This window comes from Engystomops pustulosus, chromosome 7 (genome assembly GCF_040894005.1).
Source record: "Engystomops pustulosus chromosome 7, aEngPut4.maternal, whole genome shotgun sequence".
Classification (NCBI taxonomy): domain Eukaryota; kingdom Metazoa; phylum Chordata; class Amphibia; order Anura; family Leptodactylidae; genus Engystomops; species Engystomops pustulosus.
In genome coordinates this window covers 151,244,765-151,272,626 of record NC_092417.1, presented here as the reverse complement: position 1 = coordinate 151,272,626, position 27,862 = coordinate 151,244,765, and the positions used below count along the sequence as shown (strand labels likewise).

At 42.6% G+C, this 27,862-nt stretch overlaps 2 protein-coding genes across 2 annotated transcripts in view; one reads left to right on the top strand and one right to left on the bottom strand.

Annotated features, from left to right (window-relative positions):
• Window positions 1-9,321, top strand: part of LOC140071037 (serine/threonine-protein kinase MRCK alpha-like) — a 70,225-nt gene extending 60,904 nt beyond the window's left edge. The window contains exons 28-37 of the mRNA XM_072118257.1: window positions 174-390; window positions 471-533; window positions 1,329-1,916; window positions 2,560-2,657; window positions 3,580-3,664; window positions 4,482-4,602; window positions 5,128-5,245; window positions 6,427-6,505; window positions 6,586-6,671; window positions 8,665-9,321. Coding sequence (XP_071974358.1) covers window positions 174-390; window positions 471-533; window positions 1,329-1,916; window positions 2,560-2,657; window positions 3,580-3,664; window positions 4,482-4,602; window positions 5,128-5,245; window positions 6,427-6,505; window positions 6,586-6,671; window positions 8,665-8,691 — 1,482 coding nt within the window. The 3' untranslated portion in view covers window positions 8,692-9,321. The remainder of the gene's footprint in view (window positions 1-173; window positions 391-470; window positions 534-1,328; window positions 1,917-2,559; window positions 2,658-3,579; window positions 3,665-4,481; window positions 4,603-5,127; window positions 5,246-6,426; window positions 6,506-6,585; window positions 6,672-8,664) is intronic.
• SCYL1 (SCY1 like pseudokinase 1) lies at window positions 9,001-25,471 on the bottom strand. Its single transcript, XM_072118258.1, has 19 exons — window positions 25,266-25,471; window positions 22,955-23,095; window positions 21,688-21,810; window positions 21,370-21,587; window positions 21,187-21,277; window positions 19,838-19,993; window positions 19,527-19,685; window positions 18,361-18,468; window positions 15,039-15,152; window positions 13,676-13,831; window positions 13,037-13,225; window positions 12,819-12,894; window positions 11,360-11,548; window positions 11,071-11,201; window positions 10,883-10,972; window positions 10,475-10,732; window positions 9,821-9,902; window positions 9,571-9,731; window positions 9,001-9,165 (listed from the first exon to the last, which is right to left on the bottom strand). The coding sequence occupies exons 1-18, from the start codon at window positions 25,368-25,370 to the stop codon at window positions 9,607-9,609; spliced, it is 2,511 nt and encodes an 836-aa protein (XP_071974359.1). The 5' UTR covers window positions 25,371-25,471; the 3' UTR covers window positions 9,001-9,165; window positions 9,571-9,606.
• Window positions 25,472-27,862: the final 2,391 nt, after the last annotated feature.

Sequence of the window (27,862 nt, the reverse complement as noted above, 5' to 3'; positions counted from 1 at the left end):
GGCTCCCACTGCTGGGAACCCCACTGCTCAGCAAGTATTCCCTATCTTATGGACTGAGTTTTTAACTACTACCCATCAAGCAGTGAGTGACAACTGTTGTTCTAGTCATTTGAGGACCCGACGTGCGATGTCTAGTCATTTTACTATTGATATTAAGTTTTCCTTTGTTGCAGGTGACCTTCTCACAGCTCAGCTCTCCGCTCACCACGTCATCGCAGCTTCTCCTGGCAGAGACTTCAGAGGAAATGCAGAAATGGGTGCAAGTGCTGAAGGAGCTGCAATCCCTCCTGCGGGAGCAGAGGTCTCCGGATCGCTCCGTGCGGCTCTTAAAGGAGGCGTATGACAGCGCACTGCCCCTGATCCGCACTGCACTCTGTGCCACTATCATGGGTAACATTCATTCCTATGGCGTTATTAGAACAACATACTGTCCATCTACAAAGTAAATGTTACGTATTTCTGTTTTACAGACCAAGAAAGGATTGCGCTGGGGACGGAAGATGGACTTTTTCTGCTGCACATGAATAAAAATGGTGAGACCTTTTTCTAAACTTTTAGCCGGTATTATGTCACCATAAAGTGATCTATTTATGTTAAATGTCTAACATCTCTTTGTTAAAAATATATTCAGAATTTTTTTTCTCTAGCCACTAGATACTAATTTTCTAGTGTTTTTGCTATGCAGCAGTCACCACATTATTGTCATAGACCAGACTTGTTAATTGGGGACCCAGCAATTAATTCCCTTTTTTCTCATTCTAGAGAGAGGTTCCCTTTAAAGAACATTTATCACCAGATTTTACGCCAATAAACTACTATATGAAATATCGCTTCTAGAATTTCATCTTTCATGTTCTATCTTGCCCTTTTAGCTATCTTCTCTAAACTCTTGTGAAAACGAGCAAAAAAGGAGTCTCATTTGCCTGATATGAGTCAAGTTCATTTATCTCATCACTGCTAGAGGGACCATTAAAACGGGACTGTGGAGTCGGAGACCATTTTGTTGGAGTCGAAGTTCGGGAAGTTGAGGAGTCGGAGGTTTGGCTTACTGACTCCACAGCCCTGGTCCTAACAAACTGAAGATGGGGGCATCTAAAGTGACTCTACTTCTAAACTTGACTTCTCTGACAAAAAAAATGACAGATTTTTATTTTTTATTTTTTAGGAGATTTCACATAAAAGAGTGAATTCTAGTTCATACTCTGCCTGAGGGGGCTGCTAGTTTAATCGTTTAAAATCTGGTGACGGGTTCTTTTATCATACTTATTTTATCTGTCTTTCTAATCTTCTAACATCCTAACCAAATCGAATTGTTGTACTTTTCCTAGAAATTACCCAGCTGGGAGACTGCAAGCGCGTGTTGTCTTTGCGCTCCGTTTCAGAAGTCCAGCAGTTGGCCGTCCTTTGCGGGAAGAGTCATAGTGTTCGTCTCTTTACTTGGGACCTCCCACCAGACTCTCCTGGAGTGAAGATCCCTGAAGCAAAAGGTTGTCAGGTTATTGCCACCGGTTTGGTGTGCCAAGGCTCCACGGCTGTTCTCTGCGCCGCCTCCAAGCGCCAGGTTGTCTGTTTCCAGTTAACCAACCGAAAGGGTCTTCCCCGTCGGATTAAAGAATTCCAAGCAGCCGGAGTTGTACAGTGTATGGACATCTTAGGGGAACGGCTATGTGTTGGATTCCCATCTGGTTTTTCTCTTTATCCTCTCCTTAATGAAGGAGCACCGTTAAACTTTCCAAATCCTGATGACCCCAAACTAACCTTTCTCATACAAGCCGCCCCTGACGCACTTTGCGCAGCTAGACTGGCGCTGAGCGAGTATCTATTATGCTTCTCCACATTTGGAATATATGTGAATGCAGAAGGGAAAAAGTCACGTTCACAAGAAATCATGTGGCCTGCACCTCCTTTGGCTTGCTGTGAGTTTCATACTCCATTTATTCTTTCTTACATGTGAATTAGGATGTTTATTCTTTGGTTCTTTTTCTATTAAAACTATAGATGGCCTTGTGTTTTTAGACAACCGGGAATCGGGTATTTTGATTTCCAAAATAACCACTTCTTCCACAAGGAAGTTCCTGGACATATAGGGGACCCATACTTTGTCGTTTTCAGAGTATATGATTGCAACTTAATATGTTTTGTAACTTTTGCATCATTGCTTAATGGGGGATTGTGTGTCCTGCTCTTTCTTCCAATACTATAGGAGTATAAGAAATTGTTTGGCTATCTCCGGCCCACTCCTAGATGGAGAATGGGGATGCCAGAGATACCCAAGCTCTATGCTCAGCAATTTCTAATACTCCCATAGTATTGAATGGAGAAGCAGGACGCATGCACAACATTCTAGACATAATTTGAATTCGTTTTCCAGATTATATTTATTGATGACCTATTTTTAGAGTTGGCCATTACTTGGAAGAACCCTTAAAAGACAAATAACTTTGTGTTTGAGAACCATTATCTTGAATTTTGTGATCATTTCTATATACAATTGTTACCATATTTTATGAAAGGACAGAATCCATGTGTATGACTTACCAAAATGTGTTCTTCCTTCAGCGTACACCAGTCCTCATCTCACGGTTTTTAGTGAAAATGCAGTAGATATATTTGATGTCCGAAAAAGTGAGTGGATTCAGACTGTCCATCTGAAGAAGGTAAGTCTATTTTAGTAATCTTACCAGGTTACAGCTCATATGGTTTATCTGTCATTGTCTCCCTTAATTTGAAGCAAGACCAGGAATAAGCAAATTCATGGTGACTCGAGATGAGCGGTCCCAATGCTTCCGTTTGGGCTCAGGTTTGGCCTACAAGACTCGGACATATTCGCGGATTGCCAAGCTATGGCTAGGGGCGTCAATTGCAATATAATCCTGAACAGAAACATTGGGTCGATTCATCTCTAATGGTGACAAATCAGTTTGCCAAATGTTACTAAGCTAATAACATACAGGGAAGTCTGATCTACATAAACCCGAGAGACCGGGATGTGAGTGTAATGGCAGTGAGGGGTGTGCAGTCTATTTTAGTCAGGTGATTGACAGAATTGTTCACATGATCCATGATCAGCCTGTGATGACAGACTGTGTAGAGTCCTGTGTCATGGACTGACCACATTGCATTATATCAATCTACTATGCAAGGATTTCTTGCTAGACAGCAGCACTGACACTGTATACGATTACACTACAGCACTGCTGTTTAGCAAGAAAGCAGGAAACCTTTGCATAACACCAATCAATATGATGCAAGCAATCCCTTTTGTGCAGATCATGGATAGTGTAAAACTGCCCTAATTCGTATTAGGATATCCCAAATGTCCATTAAAAGCATAAATTGGTGGATAAGAATTATAACTGGATTTTGGCTTCCCAATCCCTTTTGGTTCTTGGAGAATGAATCTGCTGACGGAGGTCTCTACTTCACAAGCATAGTCCTGGTGTGAAGTGTTTACGTACAATACAAGCGTTTGGTGGTGATCAAGTTATGATGATGCTATGCCGCCAAACCGGTTCCTGATATTTTTAGTTCCTTCATCTTCCACATCATATACTCAGAGAATATTCTTCTCCCCCATAGGTCCGGGCGTTGAATTATGAAGGATCTCTGTGCATCTTTGGAACAGAGAAAGTGCGTCTGGTCTATCTACGGAACACACTGGCCGGTGAGTGTTCACCTCTACAGATACGTGGGAATTGCTTTTCTAGCGGAGTCATAACTGTGCCCCAAAAATGTGCCAGCGCACAAAACATTTTGGCACATTGTTCGAGAATGGACTAAGCCAACATGATTATCATTAAGCATTAGGCTACCTGCAAATGTGTGCAATAACAGACCACAAATAACTGACCCGGTCCATTGTGTGCGGCTCATGTGTCATTGGGGCGTGAGGCCCCTAGTAGGAAAGAATAGAACTTGCCCCAAAATGTGTGGCTCGGGCAATCGTCCCCTACACAGGAGCATGGAAACCATTCATCTGAAACCTAGACTCCTTATACATTTCTGTAATTTAAGACTATCTAAAGCATGGATATACCAGGGGAACTTACCCATAGACTCTGACTATGGTAATCTTCCTATCTTTGTTATCCATGGCCTCCTTCCTTCTAAAATCCACTTTTTAAGTGATGCTAATTATCCAGAAGGGCTCTTTGGGGTGTTACTGACAGAAGCACTTCCCTCTCCCTCTGTGTGAGATTACAGTAAGGAACGGTTAGAGATGTGCTCAAGTGCTGTGTAACAGCCTGTGAAGCTACAGCAATGGGGGGGTCTGGTCATTTCCCCAAGGACTCTTCTGCTCATTAGCATAACTTTAAAAAGTTGATATAAGTAAGGAGGCCAAAAACAAATATAAGAGGATAACCACAATCACGGTGCCTGGATCTATGATCTACATCCCTGGTTTATCATGATAGAATTTGAGGGTAGATTTGTTGAGGTATAAAGTATTAGTAAATCTGCTTGAATGTTTCTTCCAATAGACCAAGATGAGTTTGAAGTCCCAGAAACCTCGGATAACAGCCGAAAGCAGCTGCTTAAAACAAAGAGCAAGAGACATTTTTCCTTCCGTATTTCAGATGAGGAGCGGCTGCAGCAGAGGAGGTAAGATACATACAATGTGTTTTCTGCAGGAGAATGGGCTGGGGGAGGGGGCGCACGGTCAATAATATCAGTGTTTGTACTATGTAGTATTTTATTTCTATATATGACCCCTATGATCTGTAAAGCGCTACAGAATATGATGGCGCTATATAAATAAAGATTATTATAATTGCTGTGGATCAGCTGCACAGGAATCCTGTATGGCTCACCTGCGGCCATTCACATTAACCCCTTCTTGGATTTGTATACAAATCCCAGCATAACAATTCTTTCTGCAGATTTTAGGTGCTAAATTCCACCTTTGCAATGTAGAAGGTTGAGCTCCCCCTAGAGGTAGCAAAATCACAATTTAAAACCGTAGCAGACGTTGGAATTTCCAACCCATGTGTCGGCAGCCTAGAGATTCCTTGGAGCTGGTACATTACATACATGGATTGCAACTTGCTGAATACATTCTGTGTAGCACATGGAGTAGAATATGGTATTCCCTCATAATATAATATTGCTTTGTTATTCCATTCACAGGGTGATGATGAAAGACCCTCAGATGAGGTCAAAACTAATCTCTAACCCTAAGAATTTTAATCATTTGGTCCATGTTGGGCCTGGAGATGGGAAGCATCAGTTAAAGGATCTGCCAGCGGTAAGACCTCTCATAGTTCATGTGTTAACTTGAGTATCTATTCTGCCCCAATTTCAATGTATTGAAACTATAGGCTTCCAACACATTTTTTGACTACATGCTTTTCTTATGGATTACTTTAGACTATAAATACATACAGTAAATATATTTATTATATCATTTTTAATTATGATCCTAGAGAGAGCTTTACCATTTTGGCAAATTAATGTTATTGTGTGTACAGTATAATGAAAAGTTCGACAATTTTCCAATCTACTTTCTGTATCAATTCCTCACTGTTTTCTAGATCTCTGCTTGCTGTTTAATTCTAGTGGACAGAAATCTGACCATGGTCGCGCACCTGTGTGACCATGGTCAGATTTCTGTCCTCTGCAAATAAACCATAAAGCTTTCTATAGCAGGACAGCAAGCAGAGATCTAGAAAAATGTTATGAATTGATACAGAAAGTATATTGGAAAATTGTATAACTTTTCATTATATACACAATAGAATTTATTTGCTGAAATTCCAAACTACTGTTTACTTAGATGCACTACAAGTTCCAACAGTCACCACTAGGAGGAGCTTCCATTGATTTTATAGGTAACTGCATCCGTTCCTGTGCACTGAGCTCCCTCTGGTGATGGCTCATGGAAGACTGTTTTAATACTATAATGTAAATGGAAAGCAGTAAACTCAGAGCTCTATGGAGAATTTTAAGTGTTGAAGAATATGTTGCTCTTCTGCTCAATTAATGTTTTCTATTCTGATTATAAAGTATTTGTTCCACCTTTTCCAATATTATGGTAAGAATAAGTGGGTGTAGACAGAGTGCAAGATTCTTTTAAGTTTTACCATTGGCCTTAGGTTATCAAACATAAGTGTTTGTGCTCCCACCGAACACTGCTAATTTACTGTTCCTTGCACATTGTCTTGCACATCCAGTTACAGTCTGGCAAATAAGAGTAAAGCATGAGCCGTACTTACATGATGAGCGGAGGTATTCTGTAGGGTATTGCCCGGCCAATAAGTATTTGCTGGTAGCGCTACAGTTTTATGCCAGATGTACCTGCAAAAAAGCGACCATTAACAGTTAACCCTCTCCTGGAATATTAACACTTTTTGTAAGGTTTTTATATATTAGAAGCAAATGATTGGGAGTTATACAAAGAATGTTCTGATATAATATTTTATCAATCAGGCACAAGAAGAAAAACGGAGGAGCATCGGGCAGGATATAGCCGGGATGGGAAGACCGTTATCTTCCAGCAGTGACACTGGTAATTACCTGATCCAATGCCTGACTCTTACAGTATATTAACCTAACATGACTAAATATGGGATTTTATTTTAAATTCAGTAAAGCGAAGCTCATGCAGCTCCCAGTCAGAAGATTCCCTGTCCTCCCCTCACAGCCTACAACCCTCCACAGACACCTTATATGAGGTAAGCACACAATGTTAGGTTTAACATTGTAACAGTGTAACAACCTGTGAAGGCTTTGGTAACAACCCCCCAGAGCCCATTTGACTACTTAGCATAATTGTAAAAGTTGCTTTTAGAAGGAAAGAGGCCATGGGTAACAAATATAAGGTGGTTACAGAACCAGGAAAAAAATGGTGAAATAGGCTCAAGTAGTAAATATATATACATACACACACATTTTTTTTTGTGATATAATAGATATATATTATATATGCGTGTGTTTATGTATACATGCATATACCTACATGAGACACAGACCTCGAAAAACTTAAAATGGTGCAACCAGATTCTATAGACCAACTAGGGTACTGCACCTGACTGAAAAAAGTACAAAAGTCCAAACTGATGTCACATCCAAAAGATAAATAATAAACAAAGTACAAATATAATAGGGCTACACATTGAGGGAAAAGTAAGCAATCTACCCACACACATTCATGCAGCATAACAAGGCAGGTACCACCGCTCACATCCTAAATATTTTAAATGTGAGACATTGTGTGAACAACGGTCAAAAGAAGGAGGTGGAGGGTTCTCCACACATATTGTCTTCAGCAGGAGACTTCCTCATGGGGTAAAAACTTACTATTTACTACTTTAGCCCATTTGAGACACAAAACTTTTTTTTTTTTCTTGGTTCTGTGTATATATAAGCGTTGCGTGTAGGTTATAATGTATCCGTAACTGTCCCTGGTTTATCCAATGCTTCATTTTGATGGCAGATTTCCTTTAAAGCGTAACTGTAAAGTTATAATTATATTACCAAATTATTATATGTGATTCTCCCTTTGAAGAAAGATTTTTGTCAGTGGTGAAGTGGACGGAGACAAATATCTCAGTCTATGCCCTCAAGCTGAGGCCAGTTAGCTTGCCCACCGATCCCATGATGCTTTGTGTTCCCTCTCAAAGTAATTTAGCATTGAATCCCTTTAGTTTCCCACAAGTAAATCCATTGCACAGTGCACATACAAGATGTATATGGTGACACCCTGGCAGCTTCCATCACATGGAGGAGCAGGGAACATGTAATAACTGGTAGAAATCATAAGTACATGAAGTCTTTGCCTGTTATGTGTGAGCACTAAGGGTTAATAGCTTATCTGCACAGAGCTGATACTGCCGATGACGAGGTGGGGAGGGGAGTAGCATAAGGTGCAGAGAGAGACCGAGAAAGTTCTGTAGAAACACAGACTGGGATGGAGGGACTGAAAGAGAACAGGGGAGATCTTGCACCTCACTATTGTGTGCAGGAGGTATCTGTATCCAGTCTTGAACACTCTGAGCTCTGCTACATACACAGAGCTCTGTCACATGACCTCCTCCCCTTTGAGCAGGGAGCAGCATGAGACGCAGAGACCGAGAAAGTTCTGTAGAATTACAGACTATGATGGAGGAACAGATAGGAAATTGGGGAGATCTTGTACCTCACTATTCTGTGCAGGAGACCTCTGTATCCATAGTCTTGAACAATCTGAGCTCTGCTACATACAAAGAGAACTCTGTCAAATGACATCCTCCCCTCCCATGAAACCATCAATAAACATCAGATAAACTGCTTTCTCTGTCTGTGCTGATAGACAGAGAAAGTAGCCACTGAGGTAATCTGAGTAGAGCAAAGAAACTGTGGGATATGGGTAACAAAGATAATATGCAAAGCTGTTTTACATCCCAAGCACTACCGATTTGTGGAAAAAAAAAACAAAACAAAGAACTTTACAGTTGCTCTTTAAGGCCCCCTTAAAGGTTAGATGAATTGACTAGATTTTCTACATTGATCTCTTGTAATGGCTAGTTCTCCATTGGTAAGGCTGTTGTCACTCGTCCATGAAAATAGGACTGTGTGCTAGGCGTATTCCACTATGATGCTGAATATGTGGGCGCTCCCAGTGCCACCCGTACACTAATAAGTTTAGATTCTAACACTATCATGTAAATGTCTTCTTTCTTTTCCTAGATGAATACGTCCAGCTCTTCTTCTTAAGACCAGATCCACGACATAGCGTTTTTCCACAAGTGCCTTGGAAGATTTTTATGACTTTTTGCTCCAGATTTTTCTTGTCGTCTTGTTCTGTTTTTAGCAGAAGTGTGAATATTCTATTTCTTACTGGATTGTCAGTGGAGTCTCCCAGCAATGGACAACCCATAGGAAGCTATTTTTGTACATTTATACACCAAAACAAGTGAATGAGGTGCAAGACAGTGTTTCTCAAATGATTTTAAATAATACGAGGCAAGAGACTTTTTTTATTTCGTTTATTATGTATGTACATGGAATTACAGAAGCGATAAGTTCTGGTTTTTCGAAAATGTCATTTTATTCTCCGGCTGTGAATATACAGCATTGTATGTAAGATAAAAATTTATACAGCATAAATATTATGAAATTTCTGACCGGGTCCAATCTTCATTGATATCGCGTAAAACAGAAAGCTGGGGAAGATGTTTCTTCTGTGTCCTGTTAATAAAAAAAAAAATACAAAAATGGAGGCAGTGACTTTAGATATCATAAGTTTGTGCTGCATTATAGAAGGAAACTACTGTTATAAGAGAGAATATGTTATTAAAGAGGCAATTTCACATCTGTATGTTGTGGGATTCTTCATGAGGACGGGGGGGGGGGAGGGGCGGGGGTGTAGCATTAAAGGGCATCTACCACCAGGATGAAGGACTGTATGCAAATGAGTGGTTCCAGGCTCCATAGGTGTTAATAGAGCCTGGAGCCCCTCAGGCTCATTTCATCCTGGTGGTAAATGTCCTTTAAGGGGTGATCCTGGTCATTTGAAATTCCTGATACTAGGAAAGGGATCAGAAGTCGCATGATGCAGCCAGGCCTCAGTCATAAAAAACCTTTTGTACTAACCCAATCTCTGATTTTACAGACAGTCACTTTACTCTCTTAATCCAGTTTTCTCACTCCGAGCTTGAGGGGTCCCTTGGCCGCTCTCCGCTCTGCCCTCTTGGCTTCCATTTCTCGCTGACGTTCTTCCCTCTTTTTCCTAGCGATCTCAGCTTTGCTCAGGCCTAACATACAAGCAACACACGTGTCCATGAAATACACCACCACAATGATCATATAACACAAGAGAGAAAGTTTGTTTCAGGAGACTCACCCTGCTCTGCTTCCACCGACTCCCAGTTGTCATCTCCTCCCCAGTCTCCAGCTCCTTCTGAACTGCGATTATCTTCCTGTTTCTGTTGAAGAGACCGTAATTTATGTTTTACTCAAACACAGAAAATCTAGAAGATGGACTCCTATTGTAATTTAGTTTTAAGCTTTTAACTCCTGGGAAAGTTTAAAATGCTCAAAGTGCATTGATCACTGTGCTCATCGGAGTCCAGGGGATGGATGCATTACATTGTATCCGTCTTCAAGCAGCATATATGTTGCTCAGCAGAAGGGAGGAGAATGGAAAGACGTAACTTGCAGCATCTTTCTATTGTGTTTTTGTACATGATGTACATTGTGCCTCCGTCTGCCAGTAAATGTCTATTATCAATAATAATAATAATATCCTGGTGTATACAAAAGACAAGATTTATATGCACCCTACATGACCTGCCATGGATCAATGTGTGCCCCCTATCTATGACAGAATTACAGCATTCTAAGCATTAGACACCAGTCAAATGTGACTTGCAGGAGAATAGCTGGAGTACATTCTGTATCTTATCTGCAACATATGCAGATATTCTAACATATATATCTCTACAAATGGGGCCCCAACCATATCAGAAGACCTGGCAGATAACAGAGAATTCCTTACCTGGCTGACTTTTTCACTAGCAACAGAGAAGAAGTCCACGTGTTTCCCACCCTCTTCTGTAGAGCCCCAGTTGTATTCACTGGCAGGTTTTGTGCCCTCCGGTTGAGAGAAGTTGGACTGGGTTCTTCCTTTGTTCTGGGAGACGGGCTGAAAAGCATCTTCCCACCCCCAGTTGTCCTCCGAAGCAGGTGAGCTCCTTGTATCCGCCAGTCTATGGTCTGTCCCAGAATTTTTGTTTTTCGATGACGTATGTGACACCTGAGTAGGGAAGACGAAACAACACAAACAAGATAATAAGTGGGGGCATCCTACAGTACAATGTCAGATATGTATATTTATTACTGTTAGGTAAGAGAAGGAAGAGGGTAATGAAGGCACTACCAGCTAATATATATATATATCACTTGCCATCTTCTCTGGTGCCTTTTTGCTTGTGCTCTGGTCCCAGGCGGTGTCCCAGTCATCGCTCTCTGCCAGCACTTTGTTCTGATCTGTATCCTAAGTACAAATAATGTGACAATAGTAAGACAGCCATTAATAACATTGTACATAATAAAAGCATGCCAAACATAGAACATCTTAAATCTGTGCTTTACCTCGAGGCTTCCCCAGTCTTCTTCATCCCACCGGTCTAAGGGATTGTCCTCCACCTCGTTTTCCTCTTCTTCTGGTTCATATTGAGGTGCTAAGGATGAGGGAGCGATGGAAACATGTGCAGGGGTAGTATCTAGGAGAAAGCAATAAATCAGCACAGGAAACTTCTCATTCTGTAGTATATTATTTTTATATGTAAAACTGGGAATTTCACAAATAACCAGATGTCTGTGAGTGAAGTGTGTGTATTGGATGGGGTGCATGTGATTTGCGCGGCAGATAGGGTGTTACCTGGTTTATTAGTTTCTGCAGGTGCTGCTGGGGTGGGAACTGAAGTTCCAGTTGATGGTGCTGGTTCTGGTCCTCCTGCTGGACTTGTGCGGATGAATTTAGACGTCAAGGATGAAACTCCTGTTACAGCCCATCCTGCCCATCCACCGACAACACCGGGGCTTGTGGATGCTGCATGTACATCTTTTTCTGAGGGAACAAGAGCAAAGTTGGTTTTTTGACTTTTCTTTTTGGATTTCATGTGGTCAAAAAAAAGGAAACAATCAAATTATCAATAGTCACTGGAGCCCTGAGCCTACAAGGGAATACAGTGCAACAATCAGCAATGCAAGAAGCAACCTGGAAAAAGTACATCCGCTTGCTATCCTGGATTTCTACCACATTAGTGGCAAAAAAAGACCAAAAACCTCTCAGAAGAAAATTTTCAGTGCTTTTCCAAGAACCCTAATTAGGGATAAATTAGCCATGTGTGGCCATTGGGGCATCAGGTTAAGGGGTTGTCCACTTTCAGCAAATAATGAATATTGTTTCTTTAAAGAAAAGTTTCCAATATAGTTTCTATCAATTCCTCAGTTTTCTGGATCTCTACTTTCTGTCATTTCATAGAAAGCTTCATGTTTTACTTCCTGTGGATAAACACCTGTCCTTTGTCCTGTGATGTCACACAGGTGCGCGGCTCGTTATATCCCTGGTCACGTGATGTCACACAGGCGCACAGCTTGTTATATCCCTGGTCACGTGATGTCACACAGGTGCACGGCTCGTTATATCCCTGGTCACGTGATGTCACACAGGTGCACGGCTCGTTATATCCCTGGTCACGTGATGTCACACAGGTGCACGGCTCGTTATATCCCTGGTCATGTGATGTCACACAGGTGCATGGCTCGTTATATCCCTGGTCACGTGATGTCACACAGGTGCACAGTTCGTCATATTACACAGCTCTGATTACTCTCTGGTAGAACGATCTGTGCACCTCTGTGACATCAATAAACAGGAATAAAGCTTCCTATAGAATGACAGCAAGCAGAGATCTAGAAACCAGTGAGGAACTGATGCAGAAAGTATATTGGAAAGTTGATATTGTTTGTGTAATAAAAAGTACAATTATTTACTGAATGTGGACAGCCCCTTTAAGGGACACAATGGTCCTCCTGTCCATAAGACTAGGTCACTAATGGACCCTTGTTGATGCAGACATAAGACCATATATACTCGAGTATAAGCCTAGTTTTTCAGCACAAAAAAATGTGCTGAAAACCCAAACTCTGCTCATACTCGAGTAAAAGATTTTTCCATATAGGTTTTACCAGGTTTTTGTTGTAAAATTAGGGGCCTCGGCTTATACTCGAGTATATATGGTAATTGCTCCCATTGTGTCTCATACAACCATTGCGGGCTCCTTTGTGGTTGGGTGATAAAAGTTTTTTTTGGCTATATATATATATTTACTTACCAAGCTCAGCTAACTGTGTGGGGTCCTCAGATATGGTCTCTAGTTTATCCAAAAAGCTACGGATTGCTTTAAATGCCTAGGATAAATGAGAGCGTATATAAATATACTGTATATATTACATTATGATACATATCTATGCATGTTTATCTATGGCTCTCTCTGTCTTCTATCTTTCTCTCTCTCTATTCATTGCATTCTGTCTCCTCCATCCTCCTTACCTGATCCCGGACGCTCTTCTCTGGATCCATTGTCACCGCACATAGTACGGGAAGAATTTTCCCGGCACAGTCATTCATGGAGTAAAAGTTGTGAGTAGCAGCAAAACCGAGGACACCCGCAGCACGTGAAGGGGAAAAGGGGTCTTTTGTAGCTCTACTGAACGCCGATGTCAAGACCTTCTGCCGTGTCTGGAACAAATACATGCAGGATTACAGAATGACCTAATATAACATACAGAAATATTCATTACTTAGAAGATTAGCTTGTGCCATTATTTCTTCAAAAAGCTGCAGCCATTTCTGTTCCAACTCTCCAAATCTTCTGTTCGGCCAGACCGGCAGCAGACTAGCAGTGATGATGTCTCCTTGTACTGCACCCAAAGAAAGAACATTATACAGCAGTACTGAGCAGTGCAGGGGGCGCCAGATTCATGAAGCCGATTCAATAATCCGACGCACCCTGTCCTGAGACGACCTGGTCCATTGCATCAATCTTCCTAACTTATACCATCGTGTCACCATCCCTATTGAGATATATCGCTATTCATACACCTAACGCCCCCCCCCCCTGGGCGGGCCCACGTCCAGCTCCGTAACAATTCCTCTGAGGAAAGTACAGGCATATTCTAATTTACTCACCGCAGGGTTTAGATAAGATGCAATCTTGCCCAAACATACAGTAGTATTGCAGCGGATTGGACCTTGGTCATCCCGAGCCTGGAGCCGAGCAAAATGCTTCATCAACTCCACATTGAGGTTATTTTCATTCAATTTGGGAGCCAGGAGCAACATGGACTATGGAGAAACAGAGTAAAAGATTACAGCAGTATGAATGTGGTCCAAAAATAAAAGTATGACAATACAGATGATATGATGACATGACAGATACTGGAAATAGAACCTAAAAGCAGAATATAACAGAGATGGATTCTCTATGTACGATCTGCTCAGCTCATCCTGCTCTATAACATACTGCCTGCAAATAGGAGACTACGTACAATCTGCTCAGCTCCTCCTGCTCTGTAACACACTGCCTGCAGATAAGACACTATATACAATCAGCTCAGCTCATGCTGCTCTATAACACACTGCCTGCAGATAAGACGCTATATACAATCAGCTCAGCTCATGCTGCTCTATAACATACTGCCTGCAGATAAGACACTATATACAATCAGCTCAGCTCATGCTGCTCTATAACACACTGCCTGCAGATAAGACGCTATATACAATCAGCTCAGCTCATGCTGCTCTATAACATACTGCCTGCAGATAAGACGCTATATACAATCAGCTCAGCTCATGCTGCTCTATAACATACTGCCTGCAGATAAGACACTATATACAATCTGCTCAGCTCATGCTGCTCTGTAGATCTCTACATACTGTAGATCACAATGACACAATGTCCAGGAATTAGTAAACTCTATTTTACCTCAATTCATAGATATAAATTACAGCAATCTGATAAGGTGGTACCTCTTAGTAATAAAACATAACTTTTAATAACATACTCAAAAATATTGAAATGCCACCAGTAAGTTACAAAATTAGGCTCTATAGACCGGGCCGATCTGTATGTGCTGCCGTGTCTTGCCTATGTGCCACAGTGTGAACATACATGTGCAGATCTAATATAACAAATCGCCTTATTGTGATTCAGACGACTCATAAAGTCCCTAAGGCTCAGGTATAACTGAATCCAAGTATATAGCAAAAAGAACCATGGGGGGGGAGCGGAGGGAGATGTATATGAGGCTATCCTGCCCCTGCCCTGCCCCCTGAAAAGCTCCCGCCCTTATAAGGGAAGCCCAACAACTGTCCCTAATTTCCTCAAGTCCCCTCTCACCTCCCTGACATGTTTCCTCTCAGATATGAATGATCTAACCTAAGGATGGGTTAGCAATATATGAAGCGACAGAAAACCTGAAACCTTTAAATATGACAGGTATATAATCCGCTATACATGAAATCAAGACAAACTTCTTTACATTGTCATTACCTTCACAGTCTGCTCACGTATAGCCGGGTTTGTGTCCATAAAACCATTGACCACATGGGGGAAGATTTGGGAGTTGACAGTCGGCTCATTAAGATATTGGATAAAATTCTCCATCTGCCTCAGGAAAAATTACATGAAAATTCATGTTAAAAAATTATGTACATGATTACAACTGATTTAAAAAAATTTTTTCAACGAATATTTGTTACTTCTGATAAAAGATAAGATGTCATATAATGTAAGTTAAATACATGAACCTGTGGGGGCGAGAGCTAGTGTACTAGTCAGGACTATAAGGTGACATTGGTAGAGTGAAAATTATATTATATTGTAAAAAACCCTTTAAGATTTTTTGCACACTTGACAAACGAAGACGCATTTTGATAAGATAACGTTGCATTGCATTGTATAAGTTGCATAGTTTTCAGAATATTTTGTCTAAGTAAAGGTCGGATATCCCTTCCCATATTTCATGTAATGTCATCTCTCTTTACTAACTCAAACACCAGATAGATACCAAGCTCCAGGCTTCTTTGCAGTCCCACTAACCTTGGATATAAGATGGCAACCTCTTTGTTTATTAAATTATTTTATGCTGTTCCTTATACCTTTTATAAGCTTTTATACCTTGTGCCCCTCATCCTCATAGACTGTAAGCTCTTGTGTCACCTCCTCATCCTCATAGACTGTAAGCTCTTGTGTCACCTCCTCATCCTCATAGACTGTAAGCTCTTGTGTCACCCCCTCATCCTCATAGACTGTAAACTCTTGTGTCACCCCCTCATCCTCATAGACTAAAAGCTTGTGTCACCCCCTCATCCTCATAGACTGTAAGCTCTTGTGTCACCCCTCATCCTCATAGTCTGTAAGCTCTTGTGTCACCCCCTCATCCTCATAGACTGTAAGCTCTTGTGTCACCCTTCATCCTCATAGACTGTAAGCTCTTGTGTCACCTCCTCATCCTCATACACTGTAAGCTCTTGTGTCACCCCCTCATCCTCATAGACTGTAAACTCTTGTGTCACCCCCTCATCCTCATAGACTAAAAGCTTGTGTCACCCCCTCATCCTCATAGACTGTAAGCTCTTGTGTCACCCCCTCATCCTCATAGACTGTAAGCTCTTGTGTCACCCCTCATCCTCATACACTGTAAACTCTTGTGTCACCCCCTCATCCTCATAGACTAAAAGCTTGTGTCACCCCCTCATCCTCATAGACTGTAAGCTCTTGTGTCATCCCCTCATCCTCATAGACTGAAAGCTCGTGTCACCCCCTCATCCTCATAGACTGAAAGCTCTTGTGTCATCCCCTCATCCTCATAGACTGTAAGCTCTTGTGTCACCCCCTCATCCTCATAGACTGTAAGCTCTTCTGTCACCCTTCATCCTCATAGACTGTAAGCTCTTGTGTCACTCCCTCATCCTCATAGACTGTAAGCTCTTGTGTCACCTCCCCATCCTCATAGACTGTAAGCACTTGTCTCCCCTCACCTGATCCTCATAGACTGTAAGCTCTTGTGTCTAAGTAAAGGTCGGATATCCCTTCCCATATTTCATGTAATGTCATCTCTCTTTACTAACTCAAACACCAGATAGATACCAAGCTCCAGGCTTCTTTGCAGTCCCACTAACCTTGGATATAAGATGGCAACCTCTTTGTTTATTAAATTATTTTATGCTGTTCCTTATACCTTTTATAAGCTTTTATACCTTGTGCCCCTCATCCTCATAGACTGTAAGCTCTTGTGTCACCTCCTCATCCTCATAGACTGTAAGCTCTTGTGTCTCCCCCTCATCCTCATACACTGTAAGCTCTTGTGTCACCCCCTCATCCTCATAGACTGTAAGCTCTTGTGTCATCCCCTCATCCTCATAGACTGTAAGCTCGTGTCACCCCCTCATCCTCATAGACTGAAAGCTCGTGTCACCCCCTCATCCTCATAGACTGTAAGCTCTTGTGTCACCCCTCATCCTCATAGACTGTAAGCTCTTGTGTCACCCCCTCATCCTCATAGGCTGTAAGCTCTTGTGTCACCTCCCCATCCTCATAGACTGTAAGCTCTTGTCTCCCCTCACCTCATCCTCATAGACTGTAAGCTCTTGTGTCACCCCCTCATCCTCATAGACTGTAAGCTCTTGTGTCACCCCCTCATCCTCATAGACTGTAAGCACTTGTCTCCCCTCACCTGATCCTCATAGACTGTAAGCTCTTGTGTCACCCCCTCATCCTCATAGGCTGTAAGCTCTTGTGTCACCCCCTCATCCTCATAGGCTGTAAGCTCTTGTGCCATCCCCTCATCCTCATAGACTAGTGATGGCAAACCTTTTAGAGACCGAGTGCCCAAACTACAACAAAGACCCGCTTATTTATCGCAAAGTGCCACCACAGAAATTTAATTTGTGATTTATACTTCCTTCTTTGTCACAGTTTTCATTGATACCAGCCCCTGAGGACACCAATATAGCAGAAAATAGTCCCAGGTAGAGCTGTCACTTTAAAATAGCTCTGTGCACAGCAAGTCCTGGGCTGTCTGGGACTGCAGGAAGATACCGGGAGTCCTCTCTGAGTGCCCACAGAAAGGGCTCTGAGTGCCACCTCTGGCACCAGTGCCATAGGTTAGCCATCACTGTCATAGACTGTAAGCTCTTGTGTCACCCCCTCCATCCTCATAGACTGTAAGCTCTTGTGTCACCCCTTCATCCTCATAGGCTGTAAGCTCTTGTGTCTCCCCCGTGCTGGTGTCCACAGGAGGCCAGTATGATTTAAAATTGTTGAAGGAGGGAAAATTTGCATCATTTTAGCTTCTTTCCAGTGTCCCTCAGTACACAGAAAATCATGGGGCCAGCAGGAGGTCCTCCAAACATATTTAGGCCCTTTCTACACATTCTACCTCTTCCTATAGTCCCAAATAGCCAAGTAAGTATCACTTTAAAATATGACTGAAAGCAGCATCTCTGCTTCCAAGTTGCTTGGAACTGCAGGAAAATTCTTTGAGTCCTGTCTGGTGTGCTGAGGTGATTGCCCGAGTGCCCACAGAAAGGGCTCCGAGTGCCGCCTCTGGCACCCGTGTCATAGGTTCGCCACCACTGTCATAGACTGTAAGCTCTTGTGTCACCCTTCATCCTCATAGACTGTAAGCTCTTGTGTCACCCCCTCATCCTCATAGACTATAAGCTCTTGTGAGCAGGGCCCTCATTCCTATTGTTCCATATGAGTGTTTGTACTTTGTAATGTAATATTATATTTGTATATGTTCCCTATGATTTGTAAAGCGCTATAGAATATGATGGCGCTATATAATTATTATCATCATGTAGTTCACCTGCTGGAGGAGCCGTATCCTCATGGCCCGGTCGGTGGAGGAGAACATCTTCACAATTATGGGGATGATCTTCTGCTGATATTCATCTGCATTCAGGAATTTACCAATCTACAATAGATGCAACAGAATACAATAAGATGCAAATGAACATCACACATCAGGGTATCCGGGCCGTACACCAGGCGATGCCTACATTGGCCTCTTAGTTGTACATCTCTAGCAGGGCTCTAGTACGGCTCCGCTGAGGCCAGTACACTGCTGCGGTGTATGGCAGGTACACGACCACCTCTAATGCTTCAGGTGTCAGAAATTAAACAAAGAATACGTTTATTTTGCTTACTTTAACACATAGCAGCATAAAAATGGCTTAGTGTTAGAGTCAGACAACCCCTTTAAGTGTTTCATGACCTCTTTTTGTAACTTCCATAGGCTACAACAGATAAAGGGCCCTATAACATTTTAACTTTTTATGGAAGGCTAAGGTTGTGAACCAAACAGGAGCCATTATACCCAATGCTCTTACAGTAAATGCTTAAAGGGATTGGCCACTTTACCTCATGTCTTTTGTAATGTGTGTGTGTGTATGGGTTGCAGGATATTAGGTAATTTACAAATGTACATCTATGAATAGTTCTGCTCCGCTTTCTTGATATGTAAAGTGAAGCCCCCTGTATTTTACCTCATCAGCCAGAGATTCCTGTCCATAAAATGGCCGCAGATGGAGGGTCATGTAATAACTGACCATAACCAGTCTACCTTTCAGGACCTTATGAATGTATTAATGTGTACAATCTTAAGGTCCTGGAAAACCAGATCATGAAATAAAGTGGACAGCTGCGGGAAAATGAAAGCGGAGCTCTGATTGGTTTCCATGGGCAACTACAACAGTTCTGCTTTTTTAGACACTTCTTATAATTCTCAGGAGGATTATATGTTAATTATATCGCACTAGTCAAGGGGGTGGTAACCTATTATTTTTGTACAGTGCTCATAAACCCCCCCCCCCTTCTCCTCCCCCTCAGAGGGAATTGACTTCCGGTTGCCTTATTTTTTGAACGGATTTTAAAAAAAGCAAACACCACATCAGTCAGAGGCATCTACGTGGGGTATTGTCCTTGTACATTGTGACAACACTTCTTTTGTCTTAAGGTACATGGGGTGCTCACTTTAAATAAGGGTGTGAGGATTACGGCGCCTGCACTGCCAAATTCAAAGGCCGTCAGCAGCTGGGGAAGGATTTTATGTCGACAGAAATCTTCAGGGAAAGAATCGAGGTGTTCACTGAGCTGCTCAAAAAATGTCTGACGTTCTGCTGGATCTTTGATCTGCGGAGAGATATCACTGTTATAATACTACAGTATAGACACAGAAAGGAAGAAGGAGAAATATTATTTCAGCTTTTATGTCTTCTGGAAGTACAATTATAGATGTGACATAGTTATGTATTACACAAGGAGATATCTGATTTGGGACATACCTGGATCTCTTCAAGGAACAGATTGGTTTCCACAAAGCTGTTGCTGAAGAATCCTCCAGGAGCGCAGCAATTCTGAAGGAATCGTGAAGGGTTGGGACGGATTTTAGGGTTTGCTCCAACAAGTTCGCAGTAGTGAGGCACCAGTGACTTAGGGATCTGAAGAATGTAAAGGTAAGTATTACTATAGACTGACACCAAGGACACCAAGAAGCTACATCTTATTTATATTACAGCCCTGGCCACCATGAGAAATACTTTCCTTTAAAATACTGATAAGCAAGTACTATGGATTTTCCAAGCCAATATAAAAAACACCTCAAAAACCCCAAGTGTAAGGATTATTGGTAGAGATTTCCTGGCATAGAAGCACTGAATTAATCATGCAACCTCCATGTCGTGTGGGCGTGAAGGGGGCACCGGGCGCCCGCGGAGTGGGCTGACAAGGGGCATTTCTGCCCTGTGCACTTTGGATAACCTGTGAACATTCAAGCCTCTTAAGGTCTGAATGTTTGCTGGTTTTTACACAAACCTACGCCAGCTCGGGCCTGGGGTAATTTTTTTTTTTGCAGCACAGCATGGACGGCAGATACATCAGGAAGTCTTAATAATAATAATTCTTTATTTATATAGCGCCTACAGATTACGCAGCGCTGCACAAAGCATGACAAATTGGTCCCTGTCCCCATAGGACTCACAATCTAAACAACCTACCAGTATGTTTTGGAGTGTGGAAGTAAACCCACGCAAACATGGAGAGAACATACAAACTCTTTGCAGATGTTGACCTGGGTGGGACTAGAACCCAGGACTCCAGTGCTGCAAGGCACAAGTGCTACTCACTCAGCCACCGTACTGCCCGATTCTGATGTATCTGCTGTGACGGCTCGGGGCAGGCTCCAAAATATTTTGGGAGTTTTCTAGACCTGATTCGGTCTTAATTATCAATGTTTATACCAGGCCACAACAGAAGACTAGTGTACTGGCCGTGTGTCAGCACATCAACAATCTGGGATTGGAGGCCTTTGAAAATTCCTTGACAAAACCTTAAAATCCCATTGGGCTGAGATTGATTGCATCAGAGGGTAATTCAATTGTTCTGCAGTGTCCTGGACACTCAATGTTCCCTCTGTTATAAAGTGGCAGCTCTACCCAGGAGACCACTAGAGCCATCAGAGCTGGGGGCATGGGGTCAGGAGGTGCCCAGAACTGAACCGCATATCCAGATTGGTTCTAACCAATGGATCACCAAGTGGTCTATACAGGACAATATCCTCCTGCTTCTAGAAGCAGCTTATACTTTGATTGTCATAATGTAATTAAAGATCAAACAATTAGTAATTATAGCATACCTTCCCAAGAGAGCGAAGGGCTGTTGGCCGTGGAAGAGAGCCATTAAAAACTTCCCAGATTAAGCAGCCAAGACACCACATGTCCGCGGACCTGTCACACAGAGATCATGGATGACAATCATACCATAAGGCACTAGTCACACAGAGTATCCTGCCTGACATGATCACATCTAGCTCACATACCATTTCTCTCCAGAATTCTTTGAACGGTCAGACTTCTCAGGAGGATTATACTTTTCCAGTTCCGGACCTTTTTTGGGGGCACTTTCCTCACTGCCAGCTGGGTACATATAGTCCAGTCCCCCAAGTTTCCACTCCCCAGCCCGGTCGACAAACACAGCTGACATGTAGACATTGTTGTGCACAAGGTTGCAATCATTCGTCAGAAAACTGAGAGCTTTCTAAATACAAACAGAGGAAATAATATAAATGAAATAAGAAGCTAAAATAAATGTATAGAAGCACAGATATATATAACACAAGTAGTATAATTATACTCACCACTATCTGATGAAGACCCCAAGAAGCTTCCAACTCACTGATTCCTCCAGTGTCAGCCCTGGATTTTATGTATGTTCCCAGAGAGGTAACGGGTTCAGTTACTATGTATAAACTCTTGTCAGTCTGAAACATATAGAGGAACATGGTATCTGATTTGCTGACATAAATTTTGTGACTGTAGCTCCTATACACATCTCGGTGTCTCCAAAGTAACATACACACAGCCCATGTGCTTCACCATGGCCAAAAATTTGACCTGTTTTAGCAGTGCACCATATACCTCAATGGCCAATATCGTTGTGTGAATAAAGCCTTTTATTGAATTAGAAAAGTGGAGGAGTGCTGTCTCCACCAAATGGGTCACAGAAGACTGTTTATTAGCGATATCCTTACAGAAAGGAAATCAGCCACACAAAGCAATTCTTAAATGGTCTCCGTCACCACATTAAACTGATAAACCCCTCAGGTAGGATATGCAATGTCTTTTTTACAACTCCCTTTTTTATGTAACATCTCACCCGTTAAAAAAACAACAACGCCAAAGTCATGACAATTAGCAGAGAAGAGTCATATTTTACCTCAGAGGAGTCAAGAGATTGCAGGGAGAATGTCACTTCAGATGCCTCTATTTTTGGTTCTTCAGTAGCTAGAAACCTCATATTTTACATCACATTGAGCTTGTGCTTTTTTGATCTACAGAACCATTGATACACTAAGTTGTGAATGTGAGCTGCAGATAAAGATCCAGTGCCCGACTTTAACTGCCTGTATCTCCAGTTCTATAGCTCAAAGAACTACAAGCTCAATGTGAAAGATGAGATGCTCATCTTTAATATGACACCAGCTGTTTCTAGCTCCGATAGAAGCGAATATAAGGGCCTCTGAAATTACTCTCCCCTTGGAGCCCCTAAAACTCACTGATCTCTGTTAAAATAGGACTCTCTTCTGATCATTTTCACATTACTTTGGAGGATATTTTTTAATATAGGTAAATGGGTGAGATTTGACAAATTGGGAATTCTAGTTTGATGGGGTAAAATCTGATGACAAGTTTGTTAAAAAGGGAACAATTCTTACTCTACATATTGCCCACTTGGTATAAATAAAAGGTTATAGATTTTAGAAAATATCCAGAGTCTGGAAAATGTCTTGATGTACACTGAGGATACAGCGCAATAGAGTTGCAGATAGAGGGTTGAGCAGGGACAAAACTACAAATTTTAACAAAATTCCAAATTACTATTTGCAGCAGTAGTTCAGAAATTACCTCTAAGCCATCCACATAGGCTAAAATATTGGGGTGTCTCAAAGTCTTGATTCTTTTTAGGGCCGATTTAGCAGCTTGCGTCTGTTCTTCCGCTCCAGGACGGATTTCATATGTGAACACGGATACGGGGTCACCCCCGGCCTGATCAGTAAAGATAGAATATACAAGTCAACCTTCTGTTCAAAAGTGGAATCATATGTAATATTTGCCATTACAGATAGGCATCAACACAAAATGAAGAAATGTAAAAATTTAGGATCATCCTATACAACGACATGACACATAAATATACAGACTTCAATGCAGAGATAGGTTGCACACAAGGAACCTCATTTACAGGTCATCCAGGGTATAATGTCATGGGGGCCACAGCTACACGGGATGTTCTCACTGTTATAGGACATGCAAAAGATTATGGAAAAAAAATTGTCACAATTGTCAGAAGGTACATAACACTGTAGACAGAGACTTGCTGAATACAGGAACTAGTACCCAGCCAGGACCTTATCAGATAATGGCACCTACATCAAAGCACTGAGAAAATAAAGAAAGCAGATAATGGCATCAGCCTTCTGCAGGTTACTGTCTTATCCTCAGGATAACAGATAAAGAACCTGGAAGGACATTGACAATTGGACATGAACAATTCAGCTGCCATAACCTGCTGAAAGTTTGTCCAGCATCTGGATTCTGCTAGCTACTGCAACCACCTCCAACTGCTGACGGTCTACAATAACCAGCTGATATATTCTGACCATGGATCCCGCACTGTGCCGCCTGCTGAAAACAGGATCTAGAACCCTGCCAGGATAGTGCAGATGCAGGCAACACCATCTGCTAACTAATTGTTTCTACCAAGCATTGGAAAACTTACAGACCACAGTTCTCCATTCTCATGATGTATTCTGCATGGTATTATGTAATCTAGAGAACACAGGATCTAGAACCCAGTCAGGACCATGCAAACAAGGCCACTATTAGCCAGATACTAGTTGCTACAAAGTATTGGGAAAGCACAGACCACATTGAAGAAAAGCTATATTTTGTATAGATTTTAGAATATTACATTTAGTACACTACCGGGCACCACCATCTCCTAAATTTTTGTTCCTTAAATACACTGCAATAAACAGTACCAGCATTCTGACACTGGATTCTACAGAACACAGGATGTATTACCCAGCCAGGACATTACAGACACAGCCACCATCCTCTGCTTGTTTCTACAAAGCATCGGGAAAATACAGATCAGAGTATCCAGAAGTATAGACAGTGCACCCGGTGGTCGGGCATCTGACTCTGACATACTGATGGATTGGTGGCCAAACAGCCAATCTGTTATATGGACGCTCCTAACTAGCCAAGGCCATGATTGGCCAAGGGGTTGGCAATTTGCCGGATTGGCTGTTTGCCCGCCAATCCCACAATATGTCCATGTCAGGAGGCCGAACCTCACCATCCGGACGCTCATCTAGACTACAGTCTATGTGGAAAACAGATGCGGATGTAGTACACTACCAGGGTATTGCCAACACAATCTTTTCACTCTCTGTCCCTTTAATCCACTGCCAAAATACAGGCTGCAGTACACGGTACCAGCGTTCTGGATTCAGCAAGCTACTCAGGATCTAGTGCCCTGCCAGGACATTGCAGATAGATCCGCCATCATCTGCTAAGGTCCTGCATCTTTAGAGAAACTGAGATAAGACAGACTATAGTAATGAGCAGCCACATCCTGATGCCGGGTCCTGTATTATCACCCCATAGACATCTACAGTAATACATGAGCTGGGTGCTGTGTATAGAAGAGGAGGATATAACTCTGTATACATTACACTATATAGCACAGGGAGGTCCTACAACCATCTCACCCTGCCCGTACACATATACACCTCCTGCCCGTACACATATACACCTCCTGCCCGTACACATATACACCTCCTGCCCGTACACATATACACCTCCTGCCCGTACACATATACACCTCCTGCCCGTATACATATACACCCCATGCCCGTATACATATACACCCCATGCCCGTATACATATACACCCCCTGCCCGTATACATATACACCTCCTGCCCGTATACATATACACCCCCTGCCCGTATACATATACACCTCCTGCCCGTATACATACATACCTCCTGCCCGTACACATATACAACTCCTGCCCGTATACATACCCCCTGCCTGTATACATATACACCTCCTGCCCGTATACATATACACCTCCTGCCTTGCAACGTCACCCTGTGTTCCAGGCTATTCCACCCCTTGTTGCCCCCGGGCAGCTTGCCGGATACGCACCTTCTTTTTGCCCTTCTGGATGCCCCATCCTCCCGGTAATTCCTCTCTCTCCCCGGTGATATCATAAGGGAAATCACGGGCCGGGTCCCGGGACCAGAACCACATCTTGACACCGGGATAGACACGTCACCGTGACGTTACACGAAACGGGGAGGGGCAACCCAGACACGTCACCAGCCAACACGTCATGTGACTCCTCCAAGGAACTAACGTCGGCAGTGCGGTCACATGATCAGGATGAGGGCCTAGACATGCGCAGTAACAGTAACAAGGGACACGCTATCAGTGGCAGTACCCGGACTGTGCCAATGTGTGCAGACATTACGTGTAATAATACAATAAATACCTGGAACCAAGTGTCTTATATTCTGTGATGCGATTGGTGCCATAACCTCTTATATTTATGTAAACTTAATATTAATAAACCTTCCAAAATAAATCCATCATAAACTGCACTGATTTCTGTTCCCTTGTATTTGTGTACATTTAGTAGGTTTTAGGTAAGATTTAGGTTAGTATTATTAAAAATTACTCATTGGGGAAACTCATTAAAGGGGTTTCCCCACAAAACAGGATGGGCCCTAACTTGCTGATCAGTGGTGGTCTCGGATATGAATTCCCCACAGATTACATGAACAAGGGGTCCTGCCCAAAATGAACGTAGCAGGCGGTTGTGCATGGTCTGTTTTTCCCATTCATGGCTATGGAGCTGACGGAGATTGCCGGGTGCCATACTTCCATCAGCTCCATAGTGATAAATGGGGCAGCCCGGACATGCTGTCTCTGCTCTGCTCATCTCAGGGAGCAACTAGGGGTCAGACTCATTCTAGTGATCTATGGGGTCCCATCACTAAGACCCCCACTGATCAGCAAGTTAAAGCCTAACTTGTTTCGTGGGAAAACCTGTTTAAGACTGGCATTAAAGGAAACCTACCACCACGGATCTGGTAGATCGGGTGGTAGGTGCATCTATTGGACATGAGGATAGCCCTTTTAAGGGCTAATCCTCAGGTTCCCGCAATCTTTTTAAACTTTTATTACACTAATATTCAGATTTTCTAAAGAGGCTACTGGGGCATGGAGTAACTGGAGCTTCGGCTTTGGAACAGTGACTGCGCAGCCGCGAGCACGACAGGCTTCGCTCATGAGAGTGCGCAGCTCCTCATAGCTGGGTGCCAAAGATTTCTCGTAGGAGGATCAAAGAGGCTACTGGGACGTGGAGTAGCCTCAGCTCCGGCTACTCCACTCCCAGTAGCCTGTTTAGAAAATCTGCATATTAGGGAAATAAAAGTTTTTAAAAGATTGCAGAGACGTGAGGATTAGCCCTTAAAAGAGGGACAAAATGGCGGCACGCGTAGCGATCCCCCTGGAGGGACCTGGAGGGAAAATCCGTGACAATCTGACAGCTGCCGTGACGCGGGGCAGGGGTAAGAAAAACAAGAATTTCCTGGCAAAATCGGGACGGTTGGGAGCTATGCCATATCTACTCTTACTAACCTAATACCACATCTGATCTCACTAATTTTTTTTTTTTTTTTTTTTAATGCTATAGTCTACTCCGGTTTTCTGGTTGAACTATAGTAAATCCAAGTCTGCGTGTACAGTCACCATCCTGAGACTCACCAAACCCACTCCCTGACATGCCCAAGGTGGCGTGGGGGTTGGAGAAGCCAGGAACTGGCGGGGAGGGGGAGATGTATGCACCTTCTCTGCCAGAAAACTTTTTGTTCTTATTATTTGTATTCTTTAGGAAATGAAAGCCAGTGGTCATTTATGCCTTTTTACTGCCATACATGGCTTGAATAGGTTGCAATTCCTGGCCATACCCCCCCCCCCTATGCCACTCTCAAACCAAATGGGCATGATGGGACTGAGCGTCGCTGGCACAAGTTATGGTTTAATTCTATACAAGGAAAGACCTGGTGTAAAATTCATAGAATTCAAACAGGCCTCCTGGAATATACAATGCGTTGTGCACAGTTTCGGGGGTCGGGGGAGGGGGGGTGTCAAGACTGGTGCAAAGGGACCTTGTCACCAGAAAACCCTAAAATAAACCATCATAATTACTTATAGGTGACTCTAGTTGTATTGTAATGATGCCTGCGTTCAGGGGTGTAACTGCAGAAATAGCTGCCATAGCTGTTGCTACGGGGCCCTCAGTGTCAGGGGGCCGGATCAAACTAATGAGGGGAGGATGCTCACAGTTATTTATATGTATTATGCTGAACATTTTTCATTATCTACAGCATAATGCCTTATTCTTTAAGACTCACATACAGACCCTTACTGCAACCTGCCGCCTCCATTTCAAGAACATCTCTCGCATTCGACCCTTCCTCACTACAGAATCTACAAAATTGCTAATCCATGCCCTTATCATCTCCCGCTTGGACTACGACAACATTCTTCTCTGTGGTCTCTAACACCCCTCCAATCTATCCTTAAAGGAAACCTACCACTTCCAATAGGGCTTCTAAGCAGCAAATGCCGTCCACCAGCTCAGGGTGAGCTGGTCCTGGCGCTTATCTTCGTTATGTTCTTAAAGGGTTTAAAAGCATTTAAACTTTAGTAATCTTCATATCCGAATTAGCTACACC

Excerpts from the sequence above, each read along its gene's own strand:
- SCYL1 (XM_072118258.1), bottom strand. The coding sequence starts at position 25,370 with ATGTGGTTCTGGTCCCGGGACCCGGCCCGTGATTTCCCTTATGATATC. Across the intron at positions 13,832-15,038 it reads TACGTGAGCAGACTGTGAAG|TCCATGTTGCTCCTGGCTCC; the intron begins GTAATGACAATG and ends GTTTCTCCATAG. Across the intron at positions 12,895-13,036 it reads AGAAGAGCGTCCGGGATCAG|GCATTTAAAGCAATCCGTAG; the intron begins GTAAGGAGGATG and ends CATTTATCCTAG.